This window comes from Trichoplusia ni, chromosome 26, assembly GCF_003590095.1.
Source record: "Trichoplusia ni isolate ovarian cell line Hi5 chromosome 26, tn1, whole genome shotgun sequence".
In the NCBI taxonomy this organism is placed as follows: domain Eukaryota; kingdom Metazoa; phylum Arthropoda; class Insecta; order Lepidoptera; family Noctuidae; genus Trichoplusia; species Trichoplusia ni.
In genome coordinates, this window is record NC_039503.1 from 3,025,015 (window position 1) to 3,048,671 (window position 23,657).

Sequence of the window (23,657 nt, forward strand, 5' to 3'; positions counted from 1 at the left end):
AGGAACTGCTAGTTCAAATTGAAAATTTATTTTTGTGTTCAATAGACCATTAATCGAGGAAGGTTTTAGGCTATATAACATCATCATTGGAAAATGTGGAAAAAAACGGGGAAAAATATTCATCTTCGAGAGCTTCCGTTCAAAAATTCCTAACTTATATCTTCCAACCACGCGAATGAAGTCGGGGGCAACAGTTAGTCAAGCGCGTTCAAACAAACAAACTCTCCAGCGTTATATATTAGTATAGATTACAAAAAAATAAACTGTTATTATTATATTATTATTATTTTCAGGCAATATGTAACGCTTCAGATTGCCTCAAGATTCACGCGAGTGAGTTGACACCAGCCTTGCTACATCTGATAGCGGACACACCACGAACACACAACAATAGATTAGTCTTAAATAATCTGCATCTAGATATAGTAAGTATTCTGATATTAGGGTTACGTAACAAAATAAACAGAACCCTTTTATTGAGGACCACCAGAAGATCATTATACGGGAAGGTGGCTAAGATATAACTGCACAAGTTGATCGCAGGTTAAGCTACGCTTGAGGCGGTCCTTCCGTAGATGGGTGACCGTCTTTGTAATAACGAGTTTCTGTGTGTTTCGGAAGGCTGTGGGTCCCGGCTGTTATTTCATACATCTTTGATAGTCGCTACAGGTAGTCAGAAGCTAGAAAGTTTGACAGCTAGTCTAACCAAGGGGTATCGTGTTGCCCAGGTAACTGGGTTGAGGAGGTCAGATAGGCAGTCGCTCTTTGTAAAACACTGGTACTTAGCTGTACCCGGTTAGACTGGCAATATATACAGTGTGTATTGAAAAGACTATAGTTAGATTTTAAACGCTTTTGTGCACAAATATAATCTATTTTCTTTACAAAAGCTAGGTTCTTTAACCAAATTATAAAATTGGACTTAGGTTTGTCTGTTGATAAGCTGTATCTCATTAACTGTTAAAGTTAGACAATTGAAATTTTTACAGATTATGTATTTATAATGCCTCTATAACAAATAATACTAAAAATAAAGATCGATGTTAAGCAATGGTGGTTGCTGTCACAAATTTGATGGTAGTGGTTTTTTTTTAAGAACGTATATTTTATTGAAATGAAACTACTTTTACGGATTTTATCGCGGTTTAATTTTAGATTTTAGTTCCCGACGTTTCGAAACCTTTGCAGGTATCATGGTCACGGGCAGACTGAGTCTGCCCGTGACCATGATAATGAAAGTAGTTTCATTTCAATGTCTAACATTCGCGTAAACCTAAGAAACCACTAACGTATATTTTATTTCTGTAGCTTATTAATACGGAACCATTAATGTCGCGCCTCCGACTTCAAATGACTAATTTTTTTAAATATTTTTTATCTCACTTACAGCTTACAACCATTATAAATTGGAATATCACAGATATACCCAAAAATGAACACTTGGACGTCTCTATAGAATATTTAATCTCAACTATATTAGAATATAAACATCGGAAGAATGTACAAAGGAGACTTCTTAACGTTCTAAATAATATTTTACAAATATATGGAGATATTGTTCATGTAAAATGGAATGTTTTTAGAGATTATTGTAAAGGTAATATTTTTATTTAATTTTATACTAGCTGTTGCCCGCGACTTCGTCCGCGTGGATAGAAGATATAAGTTATGATTTATATCTGCCCTGTTTTTTCCACATTTTCTATTGTATCTTCGCTCCTATTAGTCGCAGCGTGATGGTATATAGCCTAAAACCTTCCTCGATGAATGGTCTATTCAATAAAAAAAGAATTTTTCAATTTGAACCAGTAGTTCCTGAGATAAGCGCGTTCAAATAAACAAGCAAACTCTTCAGCTTTATATATTAGTATAGATTTTTTATTGTTTTAACTAAACATGAATTTCACATTCATATTACAGATTTCCCAAAACAAATATTTTCCTTACTAATAACATTTGAAAAACTATTAAAAAATAAAGTGCCATTGCCAGATTTACTGCCAAATATATTCTTGATAACAGATCCAAAAATTTGGTCTGGCAATTACAAATTATCTGAAGTTTGCGGTTTGGCACTAAATCTGGCGGATTCTGGCACTAAAGAAGAATACTTGGCAAGGTTCTGGCAAATATTGAATAGTGCCAAATCAAATAATGTTAGTGGGTATATTAAAATATTATATTATACCCAAAGATACTGTCGGGAATGCTGTGATAATCAACAAATCAGGTAAGGCTTTTAGATTTTTAATTTTATTATAACGATTTCCGCAGTAAGAAATTGAATCCCTGTGTCGCCATTTTAAACCTCCGTCGCAAACAGGGGTTTATAATTGACGTGTCTGTCCGTCTGTGACATCGTAGCTCCCGAATGGATTGAGCGATTTTAAGTTTAATTCTAGTTTGTTTTGAATTGATGGTAAATTATGTGTGTGTTTCGAGATAAAGTTTGATAAAAAATCGGTCTAGTCATTTAAAAGTTTTTAGTGTCGGGGGTTGTTTAATTTATTTCTTAAGTCGTTGAAGACTTCTTTTGTATAAAATTACTCAATTTTGGTACTCGAATCGGTACCAAAAAGTGTAACACACACAATTTACTGAATGGTAAATTGTGTATTTTCCATGATAATAAATACCCTATGACTCACAAATAACGTGCCTTTCTATGGATAAAAGTTTTTCGAACTCGGTTCAGTAGATCCTGAGATTACCCCCTACAACGTAACAGACTCACAAAAACCTACCTTATCCATTAAAATATAAAATTTATATTCCAGAAACATAACAGACTTATCAACGAAAATCGATAAATCGAAATGCCTGACTATTATAGCTAATTACTTAGAGATTGCACACGATAATGACTCTTATTGCCGAGAGATATTTGAGATCATTTTCCTTTGCGATTTGCTAGAAGGTGAATTTAAAGTTGAAGCTATGAGAATAGTGGGGAGTGGTCTGAGGTTCATGGGGGAGGATTTGAAAGCTCAGGTGTTGGGGATCGTTGCCCAGAATTGTAAGAATTCCTCTGTGGCTGTCAGAAAGGAGGCTTTTGGGGTCATTTTGAAGGCTTTTCAAGGTAAGTTTAATATCTTTTTAATTTTGAAAAATGCTTGGTTTTTTATTTTTCATCATTGTTACGGAGATTTTGATATAACTTGTTCATTTTTCAAAAAGAAATTAAGACAAATTTCGTTAATTTTTAGTTTTACGAACTCAAAGGGTACAATTATTAAGAAGGCTGTATGTCCGTCTGTCACCAGGTTTTGCACCTCATGAACTGATAGCTAAAAAGTTGAAGTTTTTAATAAGCCGATAGACAGTTGCTACAACCACAAATATGATGGGTGACCAATTTAACCTATTTGTACTGAACCCGCGAACGCATATATCAAGACCCTTTTTTTCCTTTATTTTGGCATAAAAGTCTTGTTAACATTTTTTATTTTTTATAGAACTTTAACATTATTATTATTATTTTGTTCAAAAATCTATTAACTTACAGCGGAATTCAAACCCCAAACAAACTCGTCAAGCAAACGCCGCGCTCTCGACACCACTCCCATATTAGACTCGCTACAGTCCGCTCACCAAGTGGTGATTGTGTTAGCTGGTGGTATGTACGACCCTGAAGTGTCTGACATGCTGGTGGAGGGGCTGGTCGGGTGCCTGTCTGAAGATCTGACACTTAGGTATGTATACTTTGTGTCTGACACGGAGACGGTGTCAGGGCCTCTAACAACGCCGAATCTGCTATTTTACAATGGCCGATGAATGAATGGCAATTTTATTAAATTTAAAATTATTCCTATTAGTTGCCTTACTCCTCCGTAACGGCCTCAGTAACGGCTTGACCGATCTTAATGAAATGTTACATGCATACTAGCTTTTCGCCTGCGGCTTCGCTCGCGTCGAGGTCGGTTATATCGCGTTTCCAAGAGAACTCTTCAAAAGTCCGGAATAAAAACTATTCTATGTTCTTTCTTAAGGTCAACTCTATCTCTGTACCAAATTTCATTGAAATCAGTTCAGTGGTTCAAACGTGAAAGCGTAACAGACAGACCGACAGACAGAGTTACTTTCGCATTTATAATATTAGAATCGGCTACTATCTATTTTTCACAACCTTAACTGATAAGGGTTGTCAACGGCGAACATTTTTTTTGTCAGAAATGCTTTTCTTCGTGGCTAAGGAGGAGCTCGTGGCTAAGCTGTAACCGCAGAAGTGAAACGATCACAGGTTAAGCTATGCTTGACGCGGTTAGTCCGTAGATAGGTGACCATCTTTGTCATAAGGAGTTCCTCCGTGTTCCGGAAGGCACGTTAAATTGTGGGTCCCGGCTGTTATTCTTACATCTTTGTCAGTCGTTACAGGTAGTCAGAAGCTTGTAAGTCTGACAACCAGTCTAACCAAGTGGTATCGTGTTGCCCAGGTAACTGGGTTGAGGAGGTCTGATAGGCAGTCGCTCCTTGTAAAACCCTGGTACTTAGCTGAAACCGGTTAGACTGGTAGCCGACCCCAATATAGTTGGGAAAAGGCTAGGGCGATGATGAAATGATTTTCTTCAACAATTTTTACTCATTGAAATGACACACTTTTTTAAATTTAAATAGCTAGTCAGCCTGTATTCACTATAGTTATTTTCATTTTATTACAGATTCGCGGAACTTTTCTATATATTAGTATACCAGAGTTTTTACACCAAAATTGATAATTTAGATCTTTGTAACTGTGGATACAAGTTGTTAACAATATTGTTCAGAGATCTGAGAAATAATGATACGTTTACTTCTAGCAAGTTACGAGAAGAGAGTTTACCACAAAGGTATGTATTATTCCCACGTTTGTATACACTCACCTTTCTTGTTTGTTTGTCGTTTCAGTTGGATTTTTGTAAGTCAATTTTGAGGCACTTCCCGATAAGCTAGCAGACTGAAAGTTTCAGGGTAGCTTCAAACCCGATGACAATGCAAAACGACCCCGTATGAAAGTTTTTAATCCTTGTGTTCGGGTCTCATAAACATCCAAGTCACATGCACAAAGACACCCAGACTTAGGACAAGCATTCGTGGATTCATGGTTCGTACTTTTCCTAAGCGGGGATCGAACCAACACGTCGCTTAGTTTGGCATGGTGACCTATACCACTCAGATATCCGTGCAGTCATATTATATTTATAACTAGCTGTTGCCCGCGACTTCGTCCCCGTGGGTAGAAGATATAAGTTATGAATAATACCTGCCCTGTTTTTTTAACATTTTCCATTGTATCTTCGCTCCTATTAGTCGCAGCGTGATGGTTTATAGCCTAAAGCCTTCCTCGATGAATGGTCTATTCAACACAAGATTTTTTCTATTTGGACCAGTAGTTCCTGAGATTAGCGCGTTCAAACAAACAAACAAACAAACTCTTCAGCTTTATATATTAGTATAGATGTTAATATTATGACAATTTACGTTAAACATTATCCGATAATACGTCATCTGCAAATTTCAACTGCTTAGCTATAACATTTCATGAAATACAGACTGGTGACAGACAAACAGATAACGGAGGCTTTGCCATACCACATTAATCTTTGAATACGGAGACCTAAAAATGAAATCTACCATTTTACTTGTGAAAGCTACTAAAAACTATGATTTTTTTTCAGTATACTGAAAGTCACAGAAACTCTTACTACGAGAACGAAACTTAAGACAGTCATGAGGTCTAGCGTGACATACAGACAGACGGTTAAAAAACGTGAGTGTATAAATCACATTAATATTATAAATGTGTGGGTATTAGTGGCTAAACTAAAAGATTAAGCTACGCTCTCTCTCTCTCTCTCTCTCATAAGCTCTAACCAGATCTCTTTTTTTCTCATCTCAAATGTTATTTGTCTTTCAGCTACCGAACGACGTGCAATCGATGTACAAATATCTATAAATGAACTGTTAGATACATTTCTACAGTTAGCAAAGGTAATTATAGTTAGACTAGCTGTTGCCCGCGACTTCGCCCCGTGGGTAGAAGATATAAGTTATGATTTATACCTGCTCTGTTTTTTTAACATTTTCCATTGTATCTTCGCTCCTATTAGTCGCAGCGTGATGGTTTATAGCCTAAAACCTTCCTCGGTGAATGGTCTATTGAACACAACAAGATTTTTTCAATTTGAACCAGTAGTTCCTGAGATAAGCGCGTTCAAACAAACGTACAAACTCTTCAGCTTTATATATTAGTATAGATGAGAATCCTGCAGTGGGAATGTTACAGGCTGATGTTATTAACAGCTTCGGTACTGGCGCCCACCGTGGGGCTTACAAGCGTGGTGATGACTTGGGGGTGGGATTGACTGCTCAATTAGAGGTTGTTGGTTCGATGCCCATTCACGACAATTGTATGATGAGTATAGTTCGTTTTGTGTCTCACTTACCCCACCCCCGATCCATTCATTTGGATACCAGGTAATGAACATTCATGACTGGCCTGTTGGTCTAGTGGCTAATGGCCCTGACTGCTATACTGGAGGTCGTGGGTTCGATTCCCACTCAGGACAAATGTTTGTGTGATGGGCGAGATCATTTTTTTCTGTATCTGGATGTAAATTATCTATATTATGTATGTATTTAAAAATATATAGATTTATCAGTTGTCTAGTACTCATAATACAAGCTCTGCTTAGTTTGAGACTAGATGGCGATGTGTGAAAGTTGTGGAATGTTATTATTATTCAATCTACTCTACTCCCAGCTGCCTACAGCCCGTCTTTCAAGTGCGAAACTTTCCACCAAACAAACTCCTTTGTCATGAACTCCCTCCTCTAAAAACACCCTTTTTCCTTTCTAGAAAATTCTCCCCCTACATAACCCTCTCCCCAGAGTAAGGCGCGATATTACATGTAATGATTTTAGAAGGTCGTTTGACTAATTATAGGGATGATGACAGTTTTTTTTTCAGTGTGTAGTTTTTTGTGTAATAATGGATACGTATTTTTTAATTTGTCCCGCAAACATAAATTTATCAAATTACAGTGAATGAAACTTACGCGTGACGTCACGATTGAGTATAAATTTTACTCTATCGTTACGTCACAAGCCCCCTCTCCTAAACTTTAAAGCAGTTAATCTTTGTCAATTCTAGTTTTTCTGAAAAAGGAAAAAATACGTGTCTCATACTTTTCAATTATCTAACTGAGGGACTAATGAGATTTTTTCTTTTTATACCCAGTCATCATACCTATTCATGAAGGGCGATTCTGGCGGGAGCATTGAAAAATACGTCTACGCTTGATGTACGGTTTAAAGATTATTCTAAAAGATTTAAGAAAGTGTGGTATCCGAATAAAGTTGTATTGTCATAGGAATTTTATTAAACCAGGTCATTATAGCACCTTCTATATCGTACAAACCCAAGTCCTTACGATCATACACCAAATACTATAAAACAACACTAACATCTAGACCGAATTCCAGGTAAACTCTGAAGCGTGTCTAGAACTGTGCTCTCAAGTAATGAAGTGTTTAAACTCCGCGGGTCGCAGGTTCGATCTGAGCTCATTAGTAGCCAAGCAATTGTATGGAATCGTGAAGAAAGAACCAAATTGTTTGACCCCTCTCGTTTTGGAAGCCTGCAGGGTATATATAAATGGCGTTAGTGGGATGGTGGGGTAAGTTATATTTTATCCGACGAATTAAAAAGAATAATGTTATTTCATGCCAATGTTTAAGAAAATATTTTAAACTAGTTGTCTCCCGCGTTCCCACTTAAAATCGAAAATGATTTCTTTAGGAACATGAAATCGGGATAAAAACTATCCTATGTGTTAATCTTGGTTGTAAACTATCTGTGTACCAAGTTTCGTCGAAATCCGTTCAGTGGTTTTTGCGTGAAAGAGGAACAGACATCTATATTATATATAAACTTTCGCGTTTATAATATAAGTAGATTATTTTAATACTTTCAGACGAATTAAAAATCAAAATCAAAAGTTTTCATTTCAAATAGTTTTTCAGGCACTTTTAAAATGTTACAATAATGACTCTAGTTGCACGGTTACAAGGTGTCATTCTTATGGAGAAGAACCGGCAAGGCAACGCCCATAGTAAGGCCAACCAGACGAGATAAAGAATGTAAACAGATTTTCAGGGGTTCATAACATTTTTATTTGAATAAAATATTAAAGTTCGAATTTTGACAAAAATGAAGGAATGAACTTGTTCACAACATGGCGGACCAAATGTTGACAACTGCTGTACTGACTGCTCTCTTGTACCACGAAACACATAACGACAGCTGTCATCGACCAACTCACGCCATAACTGCGTACGAGTGATAAGGACAGGGATAATAATCCCTCGCTATCGCAATGTAACTCAGTAACGGTCCGCTTGTTTACGTTTTTTATCTCGTCTCGTTGGCCTTACTATATTCATTATTGGCCTAGCCTTTTCCCAACTATGTTGGGGTCGGCTACCAGTCTAATCGGTTTCAGCTAAGTACCAGTGTTTTACAAGGAGCGACTGCCTATCTGACCTCCTCAACCCAGTTACCTGGGCGACACGATACCCCTTACTATGTTACTTATAGAATATTTTTAAAGGCTTTTCGTCATAACACTAAAAAAACATTTTTTAAATACACTATTTATTTCAGTTTCAAAGAATCAATAGAAATTATGAAATTTAACCTACGTAACAGCGAGGGTTATGCGTATACCAATATTGTATACGAAGATCTCGTGCTAAGGAGTGGGGATAGAAACCAGTTTGTCTTCAGGTAAGTCTTTAGACTTTTATGCCCACTGCTGGGATTGGGGATTACTTTGGTTTTTGTTTTTTTAAAGAACGACTCCCGCAGTAAAGAATTTGATTCCTTGTATCGCGGGGTGTTAACAAACATTCTAGTCACATGCACAAAGACACCCGGACTCAGGACAAGCATTCGTGGATCACACAAGTGCTTGTCCTACGGGGATCGAACTAACACGTCGCGCACAGTAAGTTTGGCGTGATGACCTCAAGCACTCGGATATCCGTGCTGTCAAACTTTGTGTATTAGTCATTGAATTATATAGATTATACTAGCTGTCTCGGACAACTACGTACCGCCTAAAGGAGTCTGCCCACAGTGTCCACTACACCGTTTCATACCATGACCGTGCTATGAACGTGTCAGGCAAAAAAAATATTCTCTATATTAAAAAGGCGACGATGCTGGTCGGTAACGGCACGGGCTAGTGGGCATGGTCGCATACTTATTAATACAAAGAATATTTTTTTGCCGAACACGTTCATAGCACGGTCATGGTATGAAACAGTGTAGTGGGCAGTCGCCTTTACAGTCGATGATCACAGTGGAAACAAAATATTAGGGGTTTACAATCCCTATCACTTAGGGTTATGAAAAATAGATGTTAGCCGATTCTCAGATCTACCGAAGACGCATATAAAGTTTGGTAAAAATCGGTTGAGCTGTTTCGGAAGAGTACGGTAACTAACATCGTGACAGGGAAATTTTATATATTAGATACTAGCTGTTGCCCGCGACTTCGTCCCCGTGGGTAGAAGATATAAGTTATGATTTATACCTGCCCTGTTTTTTTCACATTTTCCATTGTATCTTTGCTCCTATTAGTCGCAGCGTGATGGTTTATAGCCTAAAGCCTTTCTCGATGAATGGTCTATTCAATACAAAAAGAATTTTTCAATTTGGACCAGTAGTTCCTGAGATTAGCGCGTTCAAACAAACAAACAAACAAACTCTTCAGCTTTATATATTAGTATAGATTATATTAGGTAGATTGGGTATAAATCTAAGAATGTTATGATTTTTTCTTCTAGCTTAATTTTTTTACAGCTGAAAATTTTCGAATGTAAATTTTATAAAGTCTTTTCAATTAGAATTTAACAACAAAAAACTTAAAATTTTTATTCTTTCGTTTCAGAATGATAAATGAAGATTCAGATATTAAAATGAGAGATCAAGAGTTTACTATAGAAGGTAATTCAATAATTTTTAATCTTAGAAGTTAAGCCGCTCTTGTTGCAGATCATTTTTGGATGGGTTACCATTTGGAATCATAATGAGAATGGCCTTAGGCCTTAGATCTCTGGTATTGCACTTAAGCCAGTGGGCATGGGTTCGATTCCTGTTTAAAGTTTAATTACAAATATGTGTACTACGCATTTTATTCGTATCTTAAATAATGAAGACTTTGGTGACTTCGTTTATTCTATTAATAATTCACTAATAATGATAATTAAAAATGTAATTCTGATTGTGTTTTTGTGACATTTAAAATACAAGAAATCCACTAAAAATACGTCCCACTGCTGGGCACAGGCCTCTTCATGACCTGCGGGCTCGCGTAGCCAATGAATACTGTATCCTATTTTGCTATTTTCTACTTAGGCCTCATAGACCTATTTGGGAGCCTCTCAAACTGGGACACCCTGAGGATGCAAGAGCGGCTCCAAGTCGAGAACAGCCTCCCCACATTGTGGGCAAAGGAAGATGACTTCAAGGTCAAGTTGAGGGAGTACTTCGACAAGGCTGAGGGGAAACTTGGTAAGGCAGAAAGTTATGATATGTGATAATTATGCAAGGGTTTAGATATCCCACTGCTGGGCTAAAGTGATTGGGCCTGTGCATGTTAACGAAAGTATGGTTTTTGCCCAGCGGTGGGCAAAGTGGGCTACTTTAAAAATTACCGATTAATATTTGTTTCAGACTACAGTTTATGGTTTAACAAAATGATAGCTTCTTACTTCCCGGATGAAGTTATTCAAGATAGGATCAGTTGGTTGAGAGGAACTGAGTTGTGGCCGAAAAGGGAGTTCGTTACTTCAGCTGTGAGTTTATAATTATAATATTACACAACTGTCACACAACGCCATCTAGTCTCAAACTAAGCAGAGCTTGTATTATGAGTACTAGACAACTGATAAACATACTTATGTTTTTCTAAATAGATGCCTATTATTATTCCTTTATTAAATATTTTGATAGTAATTTTTGTGAAGATTCGCGTCAGCTCATGATTAAAGACTCCGGTTGGGTCCGACACTAGTCGGACACTGTGTGCACGGATAGGCGAGTGGTTGAAATCACCACGCCAATCCCAATGTGCGTCTTGTCGCGGGTTCGATCCCCGCGTATAACAAGCATTTGTGTGATCCACGAATGCTTGTCCTGAGTCTGGGTGTCTTTGTGCATGTGACTTGAATGTTTGTGAAAAAGCGACACAAGGATTAAATTACTTAATGCGGGATTAAAAAAAAATAACGGTGTAGTCGATTAAGGAACTGTCAATAATTAGTTATGCCTTATATTTTTAATTTTAGATAATAGAAGCAATACAATGGCATGAGCCCGGCTTCGCTCGCCTTCCCACACACATACGCGAAGAACATTGCCTCGTCGAAACCGCCGCTAGACTTATGATCAGGTAACATACAAACAGACAATAATACATCGCATTAAACATAATTAAGAAAAACTTCAAATATATGTGAATGACATTCCTCTTCGACAAGTGACGTGACTCTGACTTGTCAGTTCAATACATTTGAGGGATTCGTCAGCGTTAGCGAGGAGATATATTATGTAACACGTTATGAGGTTTCATTATAAAAAATATTGAATATCCAAATAAAAAACTATCCGAAATCTTAAATTTTCTGAACAAAAAAAATTACAAAGATATGCTTTGAGGTTTAAGAGAGGGGGCTTGTGACGTAATTATTTCGTAAAATTTATACACAATCGTGACGTCACGTATAAGTTTCATTCACTGTAATTTTAATAACCTTATGGGGGACAAAAAACAAATAAAGTAAATCTCATCTCTTCCGTGGTCGAGTAACGTACGCACCGGTTTCAAGGTGTCGCTAGCTCTGAGGTCCCGGGTTCGATCCCCGGTCGGGTCAATGTAAAAATTCACATTTCTACATTGTCTCGGGTCTGGGTGCTTGTGGTACCTTCGTTGTATCTGAATTCCATAACACAAGTGCTTTAGCAACTTACTTTGGGTTCAGAACAATGTACGTGATGTTGTCCGCATTTATTTATTATTTTCTCATCGCCAAACATCAGGTCATCATTCCATCACCTAAACACGTGCAGTGATGACCAAGAGGTGGTGAACAGGATGTCTCTAGGTGATGAGCTAGCGTGGTGCAGAGAGGCGAACAGACGGAAGCTGCCTTATTTAGCCCTACAGTGTATAGAGAGAAATAAAGAGTAAGTGGTTTCCCTATTTATTAGTAGCTGTCCCGGTGAGCTACGTAGGTACCACCTAACAGCTGACCAACAAAAAAAATATTTTTTCCTATATTTTCATACTAGCTGTTGCCCGCGACTTCGTCCCCGTGGGTAGAAGATATAAGTTATGATTTATACCTGCCCTGCTTTTTCACATTTTCCATTGTATCTTCGCTCCTATTAGTCGCAGCGTGACGGTTTATAGCCTTAAGCCTTCCTCGATGAATGCTCTATTCAACACAAAAATAATTTTTCAATTCGAACCAGTAGTTCCTGAGATTAGCGCGTTCAAACAAACAAACTCACAACTTCAGCTTTATATATTAGTATACATATAGATTTTAAAACCGTTTTAACCTTCCGTTTAAACCAAAATAAGCCAAATCGGTTCAGCAGTTCTTAAGTTTTAGCGAAACTAACGAACAGCAATTCATCTTATACTAATTTATAAAACTGAAGAGTTTGTTTGTTTGTTTGAACGCGCTAATCTCAGGAACTACTGGTTCGAATTGAAAAAATATTTTTGTATTGAATAGACCATTCATCGAGGAAGGTTTTAGGCTATATACTATCACGCTGCGAATAATAGGAGCGAAGATACAATGGAAAATGTGGAAAAAACAGGGCAGATATAAATCATAACTTATATCTTCTAACCACGCGGACGAAGTCGCGGGCAACAGCTAGTGTTTAATAAATAAATATACTCGTAATTAACTATTTAAATAACCTTTCAGGTTGTTACTGGACGTTGACATACTGCCTTGGATCACTGAAAAGATTTCAGCTTACAGAACGATTGGTCTGAAAGACACCAACACTATAAGTTTTCAGAGGGCTTTAGATGCCGCAGGTATTTATAATAGATTTAATATTATTTAATACGATTCATACTAACATGACAGTACATTGACGGGCCTGTTGGTCTAGTGGTTAGTGACCCTGACTGCTATACCGGAGGTCGTGGGTTCGATTCCCGCCAAGGATAAATGTTGTGTGATGAGTATGATCATTTGTTCTGTTGTCTGAGTGTTATTTATTTTTAATAATTATGTATGTATTTAGAAATACATAAGTAAGTTTATCAGTTGTCTGGTTACCATAACACAGGCTCTGCTTAGCTTGGGATCAGATAACCGTGTGTGAGTTGTCCCCGGATATTATTATATTATTGACTGCACCTTATTAAATTTTGTCATTATTTCCATTCAAATATGAGAAGACTTACAACAATTAATTAATTCATTACAGAGAGACAATCCTCTAAGTATGGACACCATTCATCTTTATACACGAATATATCTATACAGAAACTGATATTACAACTGAACAATGATTTAAACTGTAAGTATATATGTACAACACCAGCCTGTAACTGTCCTACTGCAGGCCTCTCATACAGAGAACGAGCATTGATCACCACGCTTGTGAGTCCCACGGTGGGCGCCATTAACAGCGCTGTTTATAACACCAGCCTGTGACTATTTTTGTCTTAGACTGTGGTGGTATTGCTAGAATCCCTACTAATATTATAAATGCGAAAGTTACTCTGTCTGTCTGTCTGTTACGCTTTCACGTCTAAACCACTGAACTGTTTTAATGAAATTTCGTACAGAGATAGAGTTGACCTTGAGATAGAACATAGGATAGTTTTTTTCCCGGACTTTTGAAGAGTTCTCTTGGAAACGCGGTATAACCGACCTCGACGCGGGCGAAGCCGCGGGTGAAAAGATAGTTTTCTTAATAAAACACATTTTAAACTAGGTCATCAGTTTTGTTCTGAATCAAAACCATCCCGGGGTTCTAATTAAACGCATTTAAAGCTTACTCTATTTGATACTAGCTGTTGCCCGGGATAAAAATCCTCCTAATAATTCTCATCCTATGTGTTAATCCTGGTTATAAACTATCTGTGTACCAAGTTTCGTCTAAATCCGTTCATGGTTTTTGCGTGAAAGATTAAAAAATATGTAAAATACTTACAAACTTTTGCGTTTATAATTAGTACAAGTTACAAGGTACAAGGCTCGGACCGCACTCGCAACAGAGCTGTGTTTCTAAAAAACTACGAATTGCATCATAATATTGAATAAAAATTGCATTTTAAATTTATTCAAATCTCATAAATACCTATTTTTTATCATGAACGTGTTCCAATCATCGGATACATGAACTGGGCTGCTTTTGTAAGACGACTAAAAAATCACGGTGTATTCTAAACCCAGCTTTCTATTATAAATAAAAATAATATTTCAGCGTTATCAACGACAAAATTGGATGATGTTACACAAAATGTGAACCAACAGCTGTTTAGACCACAAAAGATGTTGTCATGCAAGAACAAGCAAGCCTTAAAGAAGTTTTATGAGAGAGCTTTGATATATTATAATGAGCTATGGGATGATGATGGTGCGTATGTATCTAAAAATATATAAGTATGTTTATCAGTTGTCTAGTACTTCATAATACAGAGGATACTACATAATAATGAGGAGCTCGTGGCTAAGCTATAACCGCAGAAGTGAAACGATCACAGATTAAGCTATGCTTGACGCGGTTGGTCCGTAGATGGGTGTCATAAGGAGTTCCTCCGTGTTTCGGAAGGCACGTTAAATTGTGGGTCCCGGCTGATATTCCTACATCTTTGACAATCGTTACAGGTAGTCAGAAGCTTGTAAGTCTGACAACCAGTCTAACTGAGGGGTATCGTGTTGCCCAGGTAACTGGGTTGAGGAGGTCACATAGGCAGTCGCTCCTTGTAAAACACTGGTACTTAGCTGAAACCGGTTAGACTGGAAGCCGACTCCAACATAGTTGGGAAAAGGCTAGGCCAATGATGATAGTACTTCATAATACAAGCTTTGCTTAGTTTGAGACTAGATGGCGTTGTGTGAAAGTTGAAAAAAGAAAAAGAAAAATATATTAGAGTAAGACTTTCTTAAACAAGCTTTACCGCGATATTTGACAGAAAAGTTAATTATTTCCAGTTTATTCCCACGTTTTTATACACTCACTTTTCTTGTTTGTTTGTTGTTCCGGTTGGAGTTTTGTAACTCAATTTTGACTCACTTCCCGATAAGCTAGCAGACTGAAATTTTCAGGGTAGCTTCAAACCCGATGACAATGCAATTTATAACTATAAAATCGGGCGGGGTGAATTTTGATAGAATTTGAATAGTGACATTAAAAAACGTGGGGTTTTAGACTTTTTTAATCTTTTGAGTTTTCGTTATTAAATGCTTTATTTTCGGTATTGAACAGTTAAAGGAAATCAATGAATAAAAGTAGACTAAGTTACTCCTTATTACATCAGCTACCTGCAAGTAAAATTCTCGGCAAGATCGGTCCAGCAGTTTCAGCGATAAGCCGAGATGGGTGTCCATCTATTCGATTTCTTCCCTGTTTCGGAAGGCACGTTCATTTGTGGGTCCCGGCTGTTATTCATACATCTTTGACAATCGTTACAGGTAGTCAGAAGCTAGAAAAGTCTGACTGCCAGTCTAACTAAGGGGTATCGTGTTGCCCAGGTAACTGGGTTGAGGAGGTCAGATAGGCTGTCGCTCCTTGTAAAACACTGGTACTTAGCTGAATCCGGTTAGACTGGAAGCTGACCTTAATACATGTAGTTAGGAAAGGGCTAAGATGATGATGCTTGTCCTACGCAAGGTTCGATCCCCGCGTAGGACAATCATTTATGTGATCCACGAATGCTTGTCCTGAGTCTGGGTGTCTTTGTGCATGTGACTTGAATGTTTGTGAAACCTCCCGCGACACAAAGATTAAATTCCTTAATACGGGAGTCATTTTCTTAAATAATTCTTATTTTAATATATGTATTTTCAGATAAAGCATATCAAAACACAATATTACTGCGTATGTCAGAAATAATATCATATATATTGGACCACGATCTAAGCAGAGAATTTGATCTATTATTCTCTGGCCTATTAAATAGGCTGGCCCATTCCGGAGCGGCTATCAATGAAGGGACAGCTGAAAAGGTTCTAGAGCAAGTATGTATAGAAATATTAGATTTATTTTTAGGGATTTATAATTAAATAGTAAAAATAAAAATGGAAGTCTATGACTATCCGTTAGTATGTGTGCTACCAGGCGGTATCTCATGAACCATGATTAAAGTAAAAAAAATACATGATGTATTTTTGTTTCTGATATAACTACTAATAATGAACATAAACGATGAGGTTGAGCAACGATTCCTACGGTTATAATTTTGATGGGTGATCAATTATTATTGCAAAGGGTTTTCTTTGGTCTATTTGTACGGTACCCTGAGAGTCGCGAGTCCAACTAGCGCTTGACTAGTTTTATATCCTCAACTTAATGATCTTTAGTAACAAAATACTTTGTTTTGAAGTAGTTTTCTGGTTATTATAACCTAAGACACTCACAAATAACGTGTCTTTCTATTGGTAAAAGTATTACCAAACTCGGTTCAGTAGTTCCTGAGATTATCCCCTACAACGTTAAAAAATTAACTTCTTTTTAATAATAATATTAATTATTTTTATTTAATTACAGGTAAACAGAGTATTTGATAACCTCGACTCCTTCAGTGTTGCTATACTCAAGAAAATCATAACAATGTTGCCATCGTTAAAAGATAATTATTTGGATAAATTCAAAGATGATAGTGTTGCTATATGTAAAATGTATTTTCAATTGATATGTGATGTTAATTATTCTTTATTGCAATATTGTGATAATTTACGAAGGAATCGTAAGTATTTTCATTTTGTTCACGACCTCCGTGGTCGTGGTTCAAGGTGTCGCTAACTCTGAGGTCCCGGGTTCGATCCCCGGTAGGGTCAATGTAAAAATTCACATTTCTACATTGTCTCGGGTCTGGGTGTTTGTGGTACCTTCGTTATATCTGAATTCCATAACACAAGTGCTTTAGCAACTTACTTTGGGTTCAGAACAATGTATGTGATGTTGTCCGCATTTATTTAACCAAGTGTTAAAAAGAAGGATATGAGTTTTACCTGTATTTTAAGTTATGGAGATGAAATCAGATGATATATAATAATTGTGATATTTTGTATGTTTGTTCTCAATTACAAATTCAAAAGGTGAAAATGGAACCTTATTCACCCGTGTCAGTCAGTCTGCCACAAGCCTATATCTCATAAACTGTTGAAATTTTCACAGATTAATTTAATATGTATTACTAATTTCCTTTTGATTTTTATTCTAATATCTTTAGCTATGTTTGTCATATATTTAATTAAGTTTCTTTTCAGTTTTTGACAAAACAAAATGGGATGAAATATTTAATAGTATGAAACAAACCTTATTGGAAACCCCACACGGTGGTACTGACTACCAGTCGTTGATAACAATGAAAAATAAGCTCTATGCCTTAGACAATATGGATGATATTGGTAAGTTTTTAAGTAAATTTACCGTGAACTAGCTCTTGCCCGCGACTTCAAGATAGGCAGGACTTTTTGACTTTGCCGCTTTTTTTCGTCAAATTTTCACTTTTATTAGTATCCTATGCAAGTAGCATAGGATACTAATCTCTCTAAGAATATGTGATTTTGCGTGAAAGCGTAACAAACAAACGTAAATTCAGATTTATATAGAAGAAGAAAGAAAGAATTCACAAAATTAGTATTCATAAATGGTGAATTATAAAATCATTGTTAATTTTTAATTAATTTTAATTAAGATTTCGCTTAATCTTTATCATAGTTTGCAAAATTGACCTCAAAATCAAACTCACAAATGTTACCTCTTTATCAAACCACATTTTTTAAAAACAAACTTACGTTGAAAGTACTTTTTTTGCGTGAAAATTCTTCGTCCTGACTTTAGACTATTTTTTTCCAGGAAAATAATTCTTAGTCTGAACTCTAGAATAATTCTTTCTTAATTTCTAGACACAAAGAACGTCCATCTAAAATCCATAATCTCGGAGCTACTCTCCAAGCCCCCCCGGACTGGTCTCCGCCTGTCGCAGCTGTGTCCCGGGCTGTCAGCCCACACTGAGCAGCCCAACAGTGGGCTAAGGACCCTGCTGCGGTTGCCTAGCAACGTCAGCGTCGTCAAGTTCTGCGAGCAAGTGAGTGCTTGATGATTGAGTTAAACTGGCTTGAATCAAACTGACGTATCTCAAAGTGGATTGATTAAAACAGGCTCGATTAAAACGGGATTGATTTAAAGTAAAAAGATTATAATTGGTATGATTAAAAATTGTTTGAATGAATGTGCTTTGATTAAAACTGGCTTCATTCAAACCGGTTTGATACAAACTGGCTTGAATAAAACTGGCTTGAATCAAACTGCCATGTTTGAGTGAATGTGGTTTGATTAAAACTGGCTTCATTCAAACTGGCTTGAATCAAACTGACGTTTGAATGAATGTGGTTTGATTAAATTGGATTAATTTAATAAAATTGCTCCCCAGATATCAGTATTCACTGATTCGATTCGACGTCCCTGCGTTATCAGAGCCCTGCTGTCTAACGGCCGCACCAGACGGTACATGATCAAGAGCGGGGAGTCGCTGTACAGGGACGCCGCCATACAACGGGTGGCCGCGGCCTTGCCGAGTATAGCAGATAATAGTCATATAGTCAATTATAATGTAAGTATAAAAAATTCAAATTTAAAGAATTTTCTGAACTTTAAAAGAGACTGCGACCCCTGAGTTTGTTTCGACATTTCTTCTCAGGGTAGTCAGATAGGAAATGTCGACTCCAGCGTTCTCAAAAAAGACATAAAAGTGATAGAGTATCCTATTTGCAGAATAAAAGATTACATTTCATTTCAAACTTCCGTGTTTCGGAAGGCACGTTAAATTGTGGGTCCCGGCTGTTATTCCTACATCTTTGACAGTCGTTACAGGTAGTCAGAAGCTTGTAAGTCTGACAACCAGCCTAACTAAGGGGTATCGTGTTGCCCAGGTAACTGGGTTGAGGAGGTCAGAGAGAAAGTCGCTCCTGATAACACTAGTAAACTATAAAACGGCTGGAACGATTTTGATAAAATTAAAAACATTTAAAAACGTGGGTTTTTAGATTTTAAAATCTATTAATTATTCATAATAAACCTTTATAAATGATAACTGTTCTTATAAATGTACTAGCTGACCCAGCAAACGTTGTTTTGCCTAATGAATTATTTTTAGTGGTATGTATTTTTTTATGCCACATTATAAAAAAAATTGAAACAAAAAAAATCGTCCGAAAAATAAAATATATATATTTTTGTGTGAGCAACCCTTAACACTATTAGGAATCATTTATGAAAAATAGATGTTAGTCGATTCTCAGACCTACTGAATACGCATATAAAATTTGGTAAAAATCGGTGAAGCCGTTTCGGAGGAGTACGGTAACTAACATCGTGACACGGGAATTTTATATATTAGAAGATTTAGATTATTTACCTTAACTTGAATATTCTCTTGCAGGTAACCCCTCTAGGCGAGGAATCAGCCATTATAGAATATCTTGAAGACCACGTCAGACTGAGAGATCTGATGGAGAAACAATTTGATATCGATAATAGTGAGTATTTGAAACATAAGTTATTTTCGATAGTAACTATCGTGAGAATGATTCATTATTAAATGATGTAACGGTTTACTCACGCGTATGTATCGGGGTAGCCCGACTAGTTTCGGACCCAACCGGGGTCCTTAATCATGAGCTGACGCGGCGTTACATCATTTAATAATAAGGTATTTTAATTGTGGGAGAAGGAATGCACGTTGTATCTTGCTTCAACAATTGCAGTTGTGATTACCGTTTTTATATTAGGCACGGAATTCTAAATATATTTAAAATCTAAATATATGCCAATATACCCCTGAGTTTGTTTCGACGTTTCTTCTCAGGGTAGCCAGCTAGGAAATGTCGACTCCAGCTTAAAAAAATGACATGTAAAAGTGATGACGTCTATCCTATTTGCTGGATAAATTATTTCATTTCATTTCAAATGTATTAAAAATTCCTACCGATATTCTTTTTACCAACAAAAACCATGCAACAGACATCTAAAATAAAACTAATAAGTCAAAGATGATGACATTTGTGATAGTCGAGTGGTTGAGGTCACCACGCCAAACCCACTGTGCGCGACGTGTCGTAGGACAAGCATTTGTGTGACCCACGAATGCTTGTCCTGAGTCTGGGTGTCTTTGTGCATGTGACTTGAATGTTTGTGAAACCCGCCGCGACACAATTATTAAATTCCTTAATTCAAAAGGACAGTTCCTAGTTTTGCCTACCCTTCACCGCTTCCTAAATGCTTTTGGAAGACGTGTAGCAATAGGGTCAATATTTGACTAAGACCCGATTTTTCAATCGCCCGATAACTTTTATCTGAGGAGTAAATATGGCCGTGTGACATATTTTCTATACAAAAGCTGTCAAAACGTCAAACTTATTCATCAGATAAAAGTTATCTGGCGATTGAAAAATCGGCCCTAAATCTAATAATATAAATTTATATAGTCCGTCAGATAGATTTAGAAATATTGAATACATATTTTTCAGTATATCACATAACTAAAAAGTTACGAAGATTAATAGCAGTTAAGATGATAAAATGTATGGCAGTGGGGGCTAATAACATCACTTGCTAGTAAAAAGCGTACTGGTAAGTGACGTCACACGAGATTTTAATTCACTGTACCCCGTATTTTTTTTTGTTAACGATATTTAATAAAATAAAAAATATTTTTTCAATATTTTTTGGAAATCTCTCTGACGGACTAAACAGATTTTTTTTGTTCAAAACCCTATTGTAATACACATACTCGTTTTTTACAGTCGGTATATCTGGCGACGTTAACGACAGACTCATATTAGCACCATCGTTGGCACTAGAGCAGTACCACGCCATGTGTGATAAAGTACCACCGCATATACTCAGGTGAATATCAAATGACTTGTATTTTATTTATATCAGGAAGTTTGTTGCCCACTGCTGGTCAAGAGCTAGCGCAAAAGTGTTAATCTATAATAATTTATATCAATATTTTTTTGTCCACTGCTGGGCAAAAGGTACAAAAGCATTGATTATTTAAAGAGAAGTTCGATCCCAACACTGGCAAGTGGGCTTAAGTATGTATTTCGAAGAAATATAATTATAAGTACTATTTGTGACCCACAGGCCCGCCCGCGATTAATCGAAAATGACCCCACGGGAACATAAAATTAGGATGAAAACCATCCGATGTGTTAATTTAGATTTTAAACCACCTGTGTACCAAGTTTCGTCTAAATCAGTTCAGTGGCTTTGCGTGAAACAAATAAACATACATACATACAAACTTTCGCGTTTATAATATTAGTAAGATGCTTAGACAATAGGGATGATCACAATTTTTTTTTGTCAGTGTCCCTCTTGTAGTTTTTTGTATAATAATGGATACGTATTTTTTAATTCGTCCCGCAAACATAAATTTACCAAATTACAGTGAATGAAACTTACGCGTGACGTCACGATTGAGTATAAATTTTACCATATCGTTACGTCACAAGCCCCCTCTCCTAAACTTTAAAGCAGTTAATCTTTGACAATTCTAGTTTTTCTGAAAAAGGAAAAAATACGTGTCTCATACTTTACAATTATCTAACTGAGGGACTAATGAGATTTTTTCTTTTTATACCCAGTCATCATACCTATTGTTCAGTACTCGTTGCACAAGCTTTGCTTAGTTTGAGACTAGATGGCGTTGTGTGAAAGTTGTGGAATATTAAGGTGACTTGATTTTGACTATAATTAATGTTATTTCATCACTTTCAGATCAGCTATAGAACAAGACAGTTCTTGCGTTAAGGAGTTTATTATCAAGAAGAAGACTTTTGCAGATACACTCGCGTCTATGACAATAATTAACTGGCTATTTGGTAAGTCACTTTAAGGTGTATTTTAACCCGACAACAAGAAAAGAGGTTATCTTTTTTAATCTTTTCAATTTGTGTTTTCAGAGTTAATTTAGGTATTCTCAGGATTATTAAATGATGTAACGGTTTACTCACGCGTATTTAGGTAGCCCGACTAGTTTCGGATCCAACCAGAGTCCTTCACCATGAGCAGACGCGGCTAGATCGCGAGTTCGACTCGAAACTAGTCGGGCTACCCCGATAAATACGCGTGAGTAAACCGTTACATCATTTAATAATGAATCATTCTCACGACAGTTACTATCATTTTCAGGATTATGGCTGATTGAGTAAAGTGGTTTCTTAGGTTTAAGCCAATGTTAGACATTGAAATGAAACTACTTTCTAACCGTGACCATGATACCTGCAAAGGTGTAGAAACGTCGGCAACTAAAATCTAAAATTAAACTGTGATAAAATCCGTGAAAGTAGTTTCATTTCAATGATTGAGGAAAGTTAAAAAAACATATGTAAATTTTAACCATTGTTTTAACTTGTAGCTGTCCCGTATACACTTTTTTAAGTAGATATTATTTCTTTCAATATACAGATCTATTCAAGACAGATCGATCTTATTATAGATTCAAGATATTCATTTCAATTCATACATTTCCACATTGTCTCGGGTCTGGGTGTTTGTGGTACCTTCGTTGTATCTGAATTCCATAACACAACTGCTTTAGCAACTTACTTTGGGTTCGGAACAATGTATGTGTTGTTGTCCGCATTTTTTGACGGGCCTGTTGGTCTAGTGGTTAGTGACCCTGACTGCAACACCGGAGGTTCGATTCCCAACCAGGACAAATGTTGTGTGATGAGCATGATTATTTGTTCTGGTGTCTGGGTGTAATTTATCTTTAATATGTATGTATTTAGAAATATATAAGTATGTTTATCAGTTGTATGGTTACCATAACACAAACTCTGATTACTTGTTTTTTTTTAAAACGGCCTATTTGAAATAAATACTTGATTTTGTCATGACCCAGACATAGGCGACCGTCACCTCCACAACATGTTGTACAACTCCCGCGGCGGCTCTGTCTGCGGCGTGGACCTGGCGGCGACTCACGCGGCGCCCCCCGCCAGGCTCACGCGCTGTCTACTAGCTGTGACGAGCAGGAATGGTAAGTAATGATGTATACTAATGAACTTCTATTTAAATTTGGTTCATCGTAATTCAAACCTCTTTGATTTATTAGGGTTTATATCAGTGTTGTTATTGATATCCATATCCGTAACCGAAACAACCGGATATCCGAAATAAAAAAATGTCCGTAACCGAATCCGATATTATATTAAATTATACTAGCTGTTGCCCGCGACCTCGTCCACGTGGTTAGAATTTTTCCCGTTTTTTCCATATTTTCCATTGTATCTTCGCTCCTATTAGTCGCAGCGTGATGTTATATAGCATATAGCCTTCTTTGATAAATGGTCTATTCAACACAAAAATAATTTTTCAATTTGGACCAGTAGTTCCT

General features: G+C 36.7%; 1 protein-coding gene across 2 annotated transcripts in view; it reads left to right on the forward strand.

Moving 5' to 3' along the window:
- Positions 1–23,657, forward strand: part of LOC113505497 — a 37,603-nt gene that overhangs the window by 11,343 nt on the left and 2,603 nt on the right. For both annotated transcript variants that reach the window (XM_026888236.1, XM_026888237.1), the window contains exons 11-37: positions 294–425; positions 1,390–1,597; positions 1,921–2,230; positions 2,778–3,079; positions 3,506–3,692; positions 4,659–4,826; positions 5,655–5,746; positions 5,894–5,967; positions 7,462–7,655; positions 8,642–8,764; positions 9,933–9,988; positions 10,400–10,555; positions 10,718–10,839; positions 11,332–11,435; positions 12,083–12,229; positions 12,988–13,103; positions 13,502–13,594; positions 14,507–14,659; positions 16,094–16,263; positions 16,793–16,991; positions 17,515–17,655; positions 18,157–18,338; positions 18,684–18,863; positions 19,692–19,788; positions 21,055–21,157; positions 22,034–22,137; positions 23,163–23,300. In XM_026888236.1, the coding sequence (XP_026744037.1) occupies positions 294–425; positions 1,390–1,597; positions 1,921–2,230; positions 2,778–3,079; positions 3,506–3,692; positions 4,659–4,826; positions 5,655–5,746; positions 5,894–5,967; positions 7,462–7,655; positions 8,642–8,764; positions 9,933–9,988; positions 10,400–10,555; positions 10,718–10,839; positions 11,332–11,435; positions 12,083–12,229; positions 12,988–13,103; positions 13,502–13,594; positions 14,507–14,659; positions 16,094–16,263; positions 16,793–16,991; positions 17,515–17,655; positions 18,157–18,338; positions 18,684–18,863; positions 19,692–19,788; positions 21,055–21,157; positions 22,034–22,137; positions 23,163–23,300 (4,051 nt within the window). The remainder of the gene's footprint in view (positions 1–293; positions 426–1,389; positions 1,598–1,920; positions 2,231–2,777; positions 3,080–3,505; positions 3,693–4,658; positions 4,827–5,654; positions 5,747–5,893; positions 5,968–7,461; positions 7,656–8,641; positions 8,765–9,932; positions 9,989–10,399; positions 10,556–10,717; positions 10,840–11,331; positions 11,436–12,082; positions 12,230–12,987; positions 13,104–13,501; positions 13,595–14,506; positions 14,660–16,093; positions 16,264–16,792; positions 16,992–17,514; positions 17,656–18,156; positions 18,339–18,683; positions 18,864–19,691; positions 19,789–21,054; positions 21,158–22,033; positions 22,138–23,162; positions 23,301–23,657) is intronic.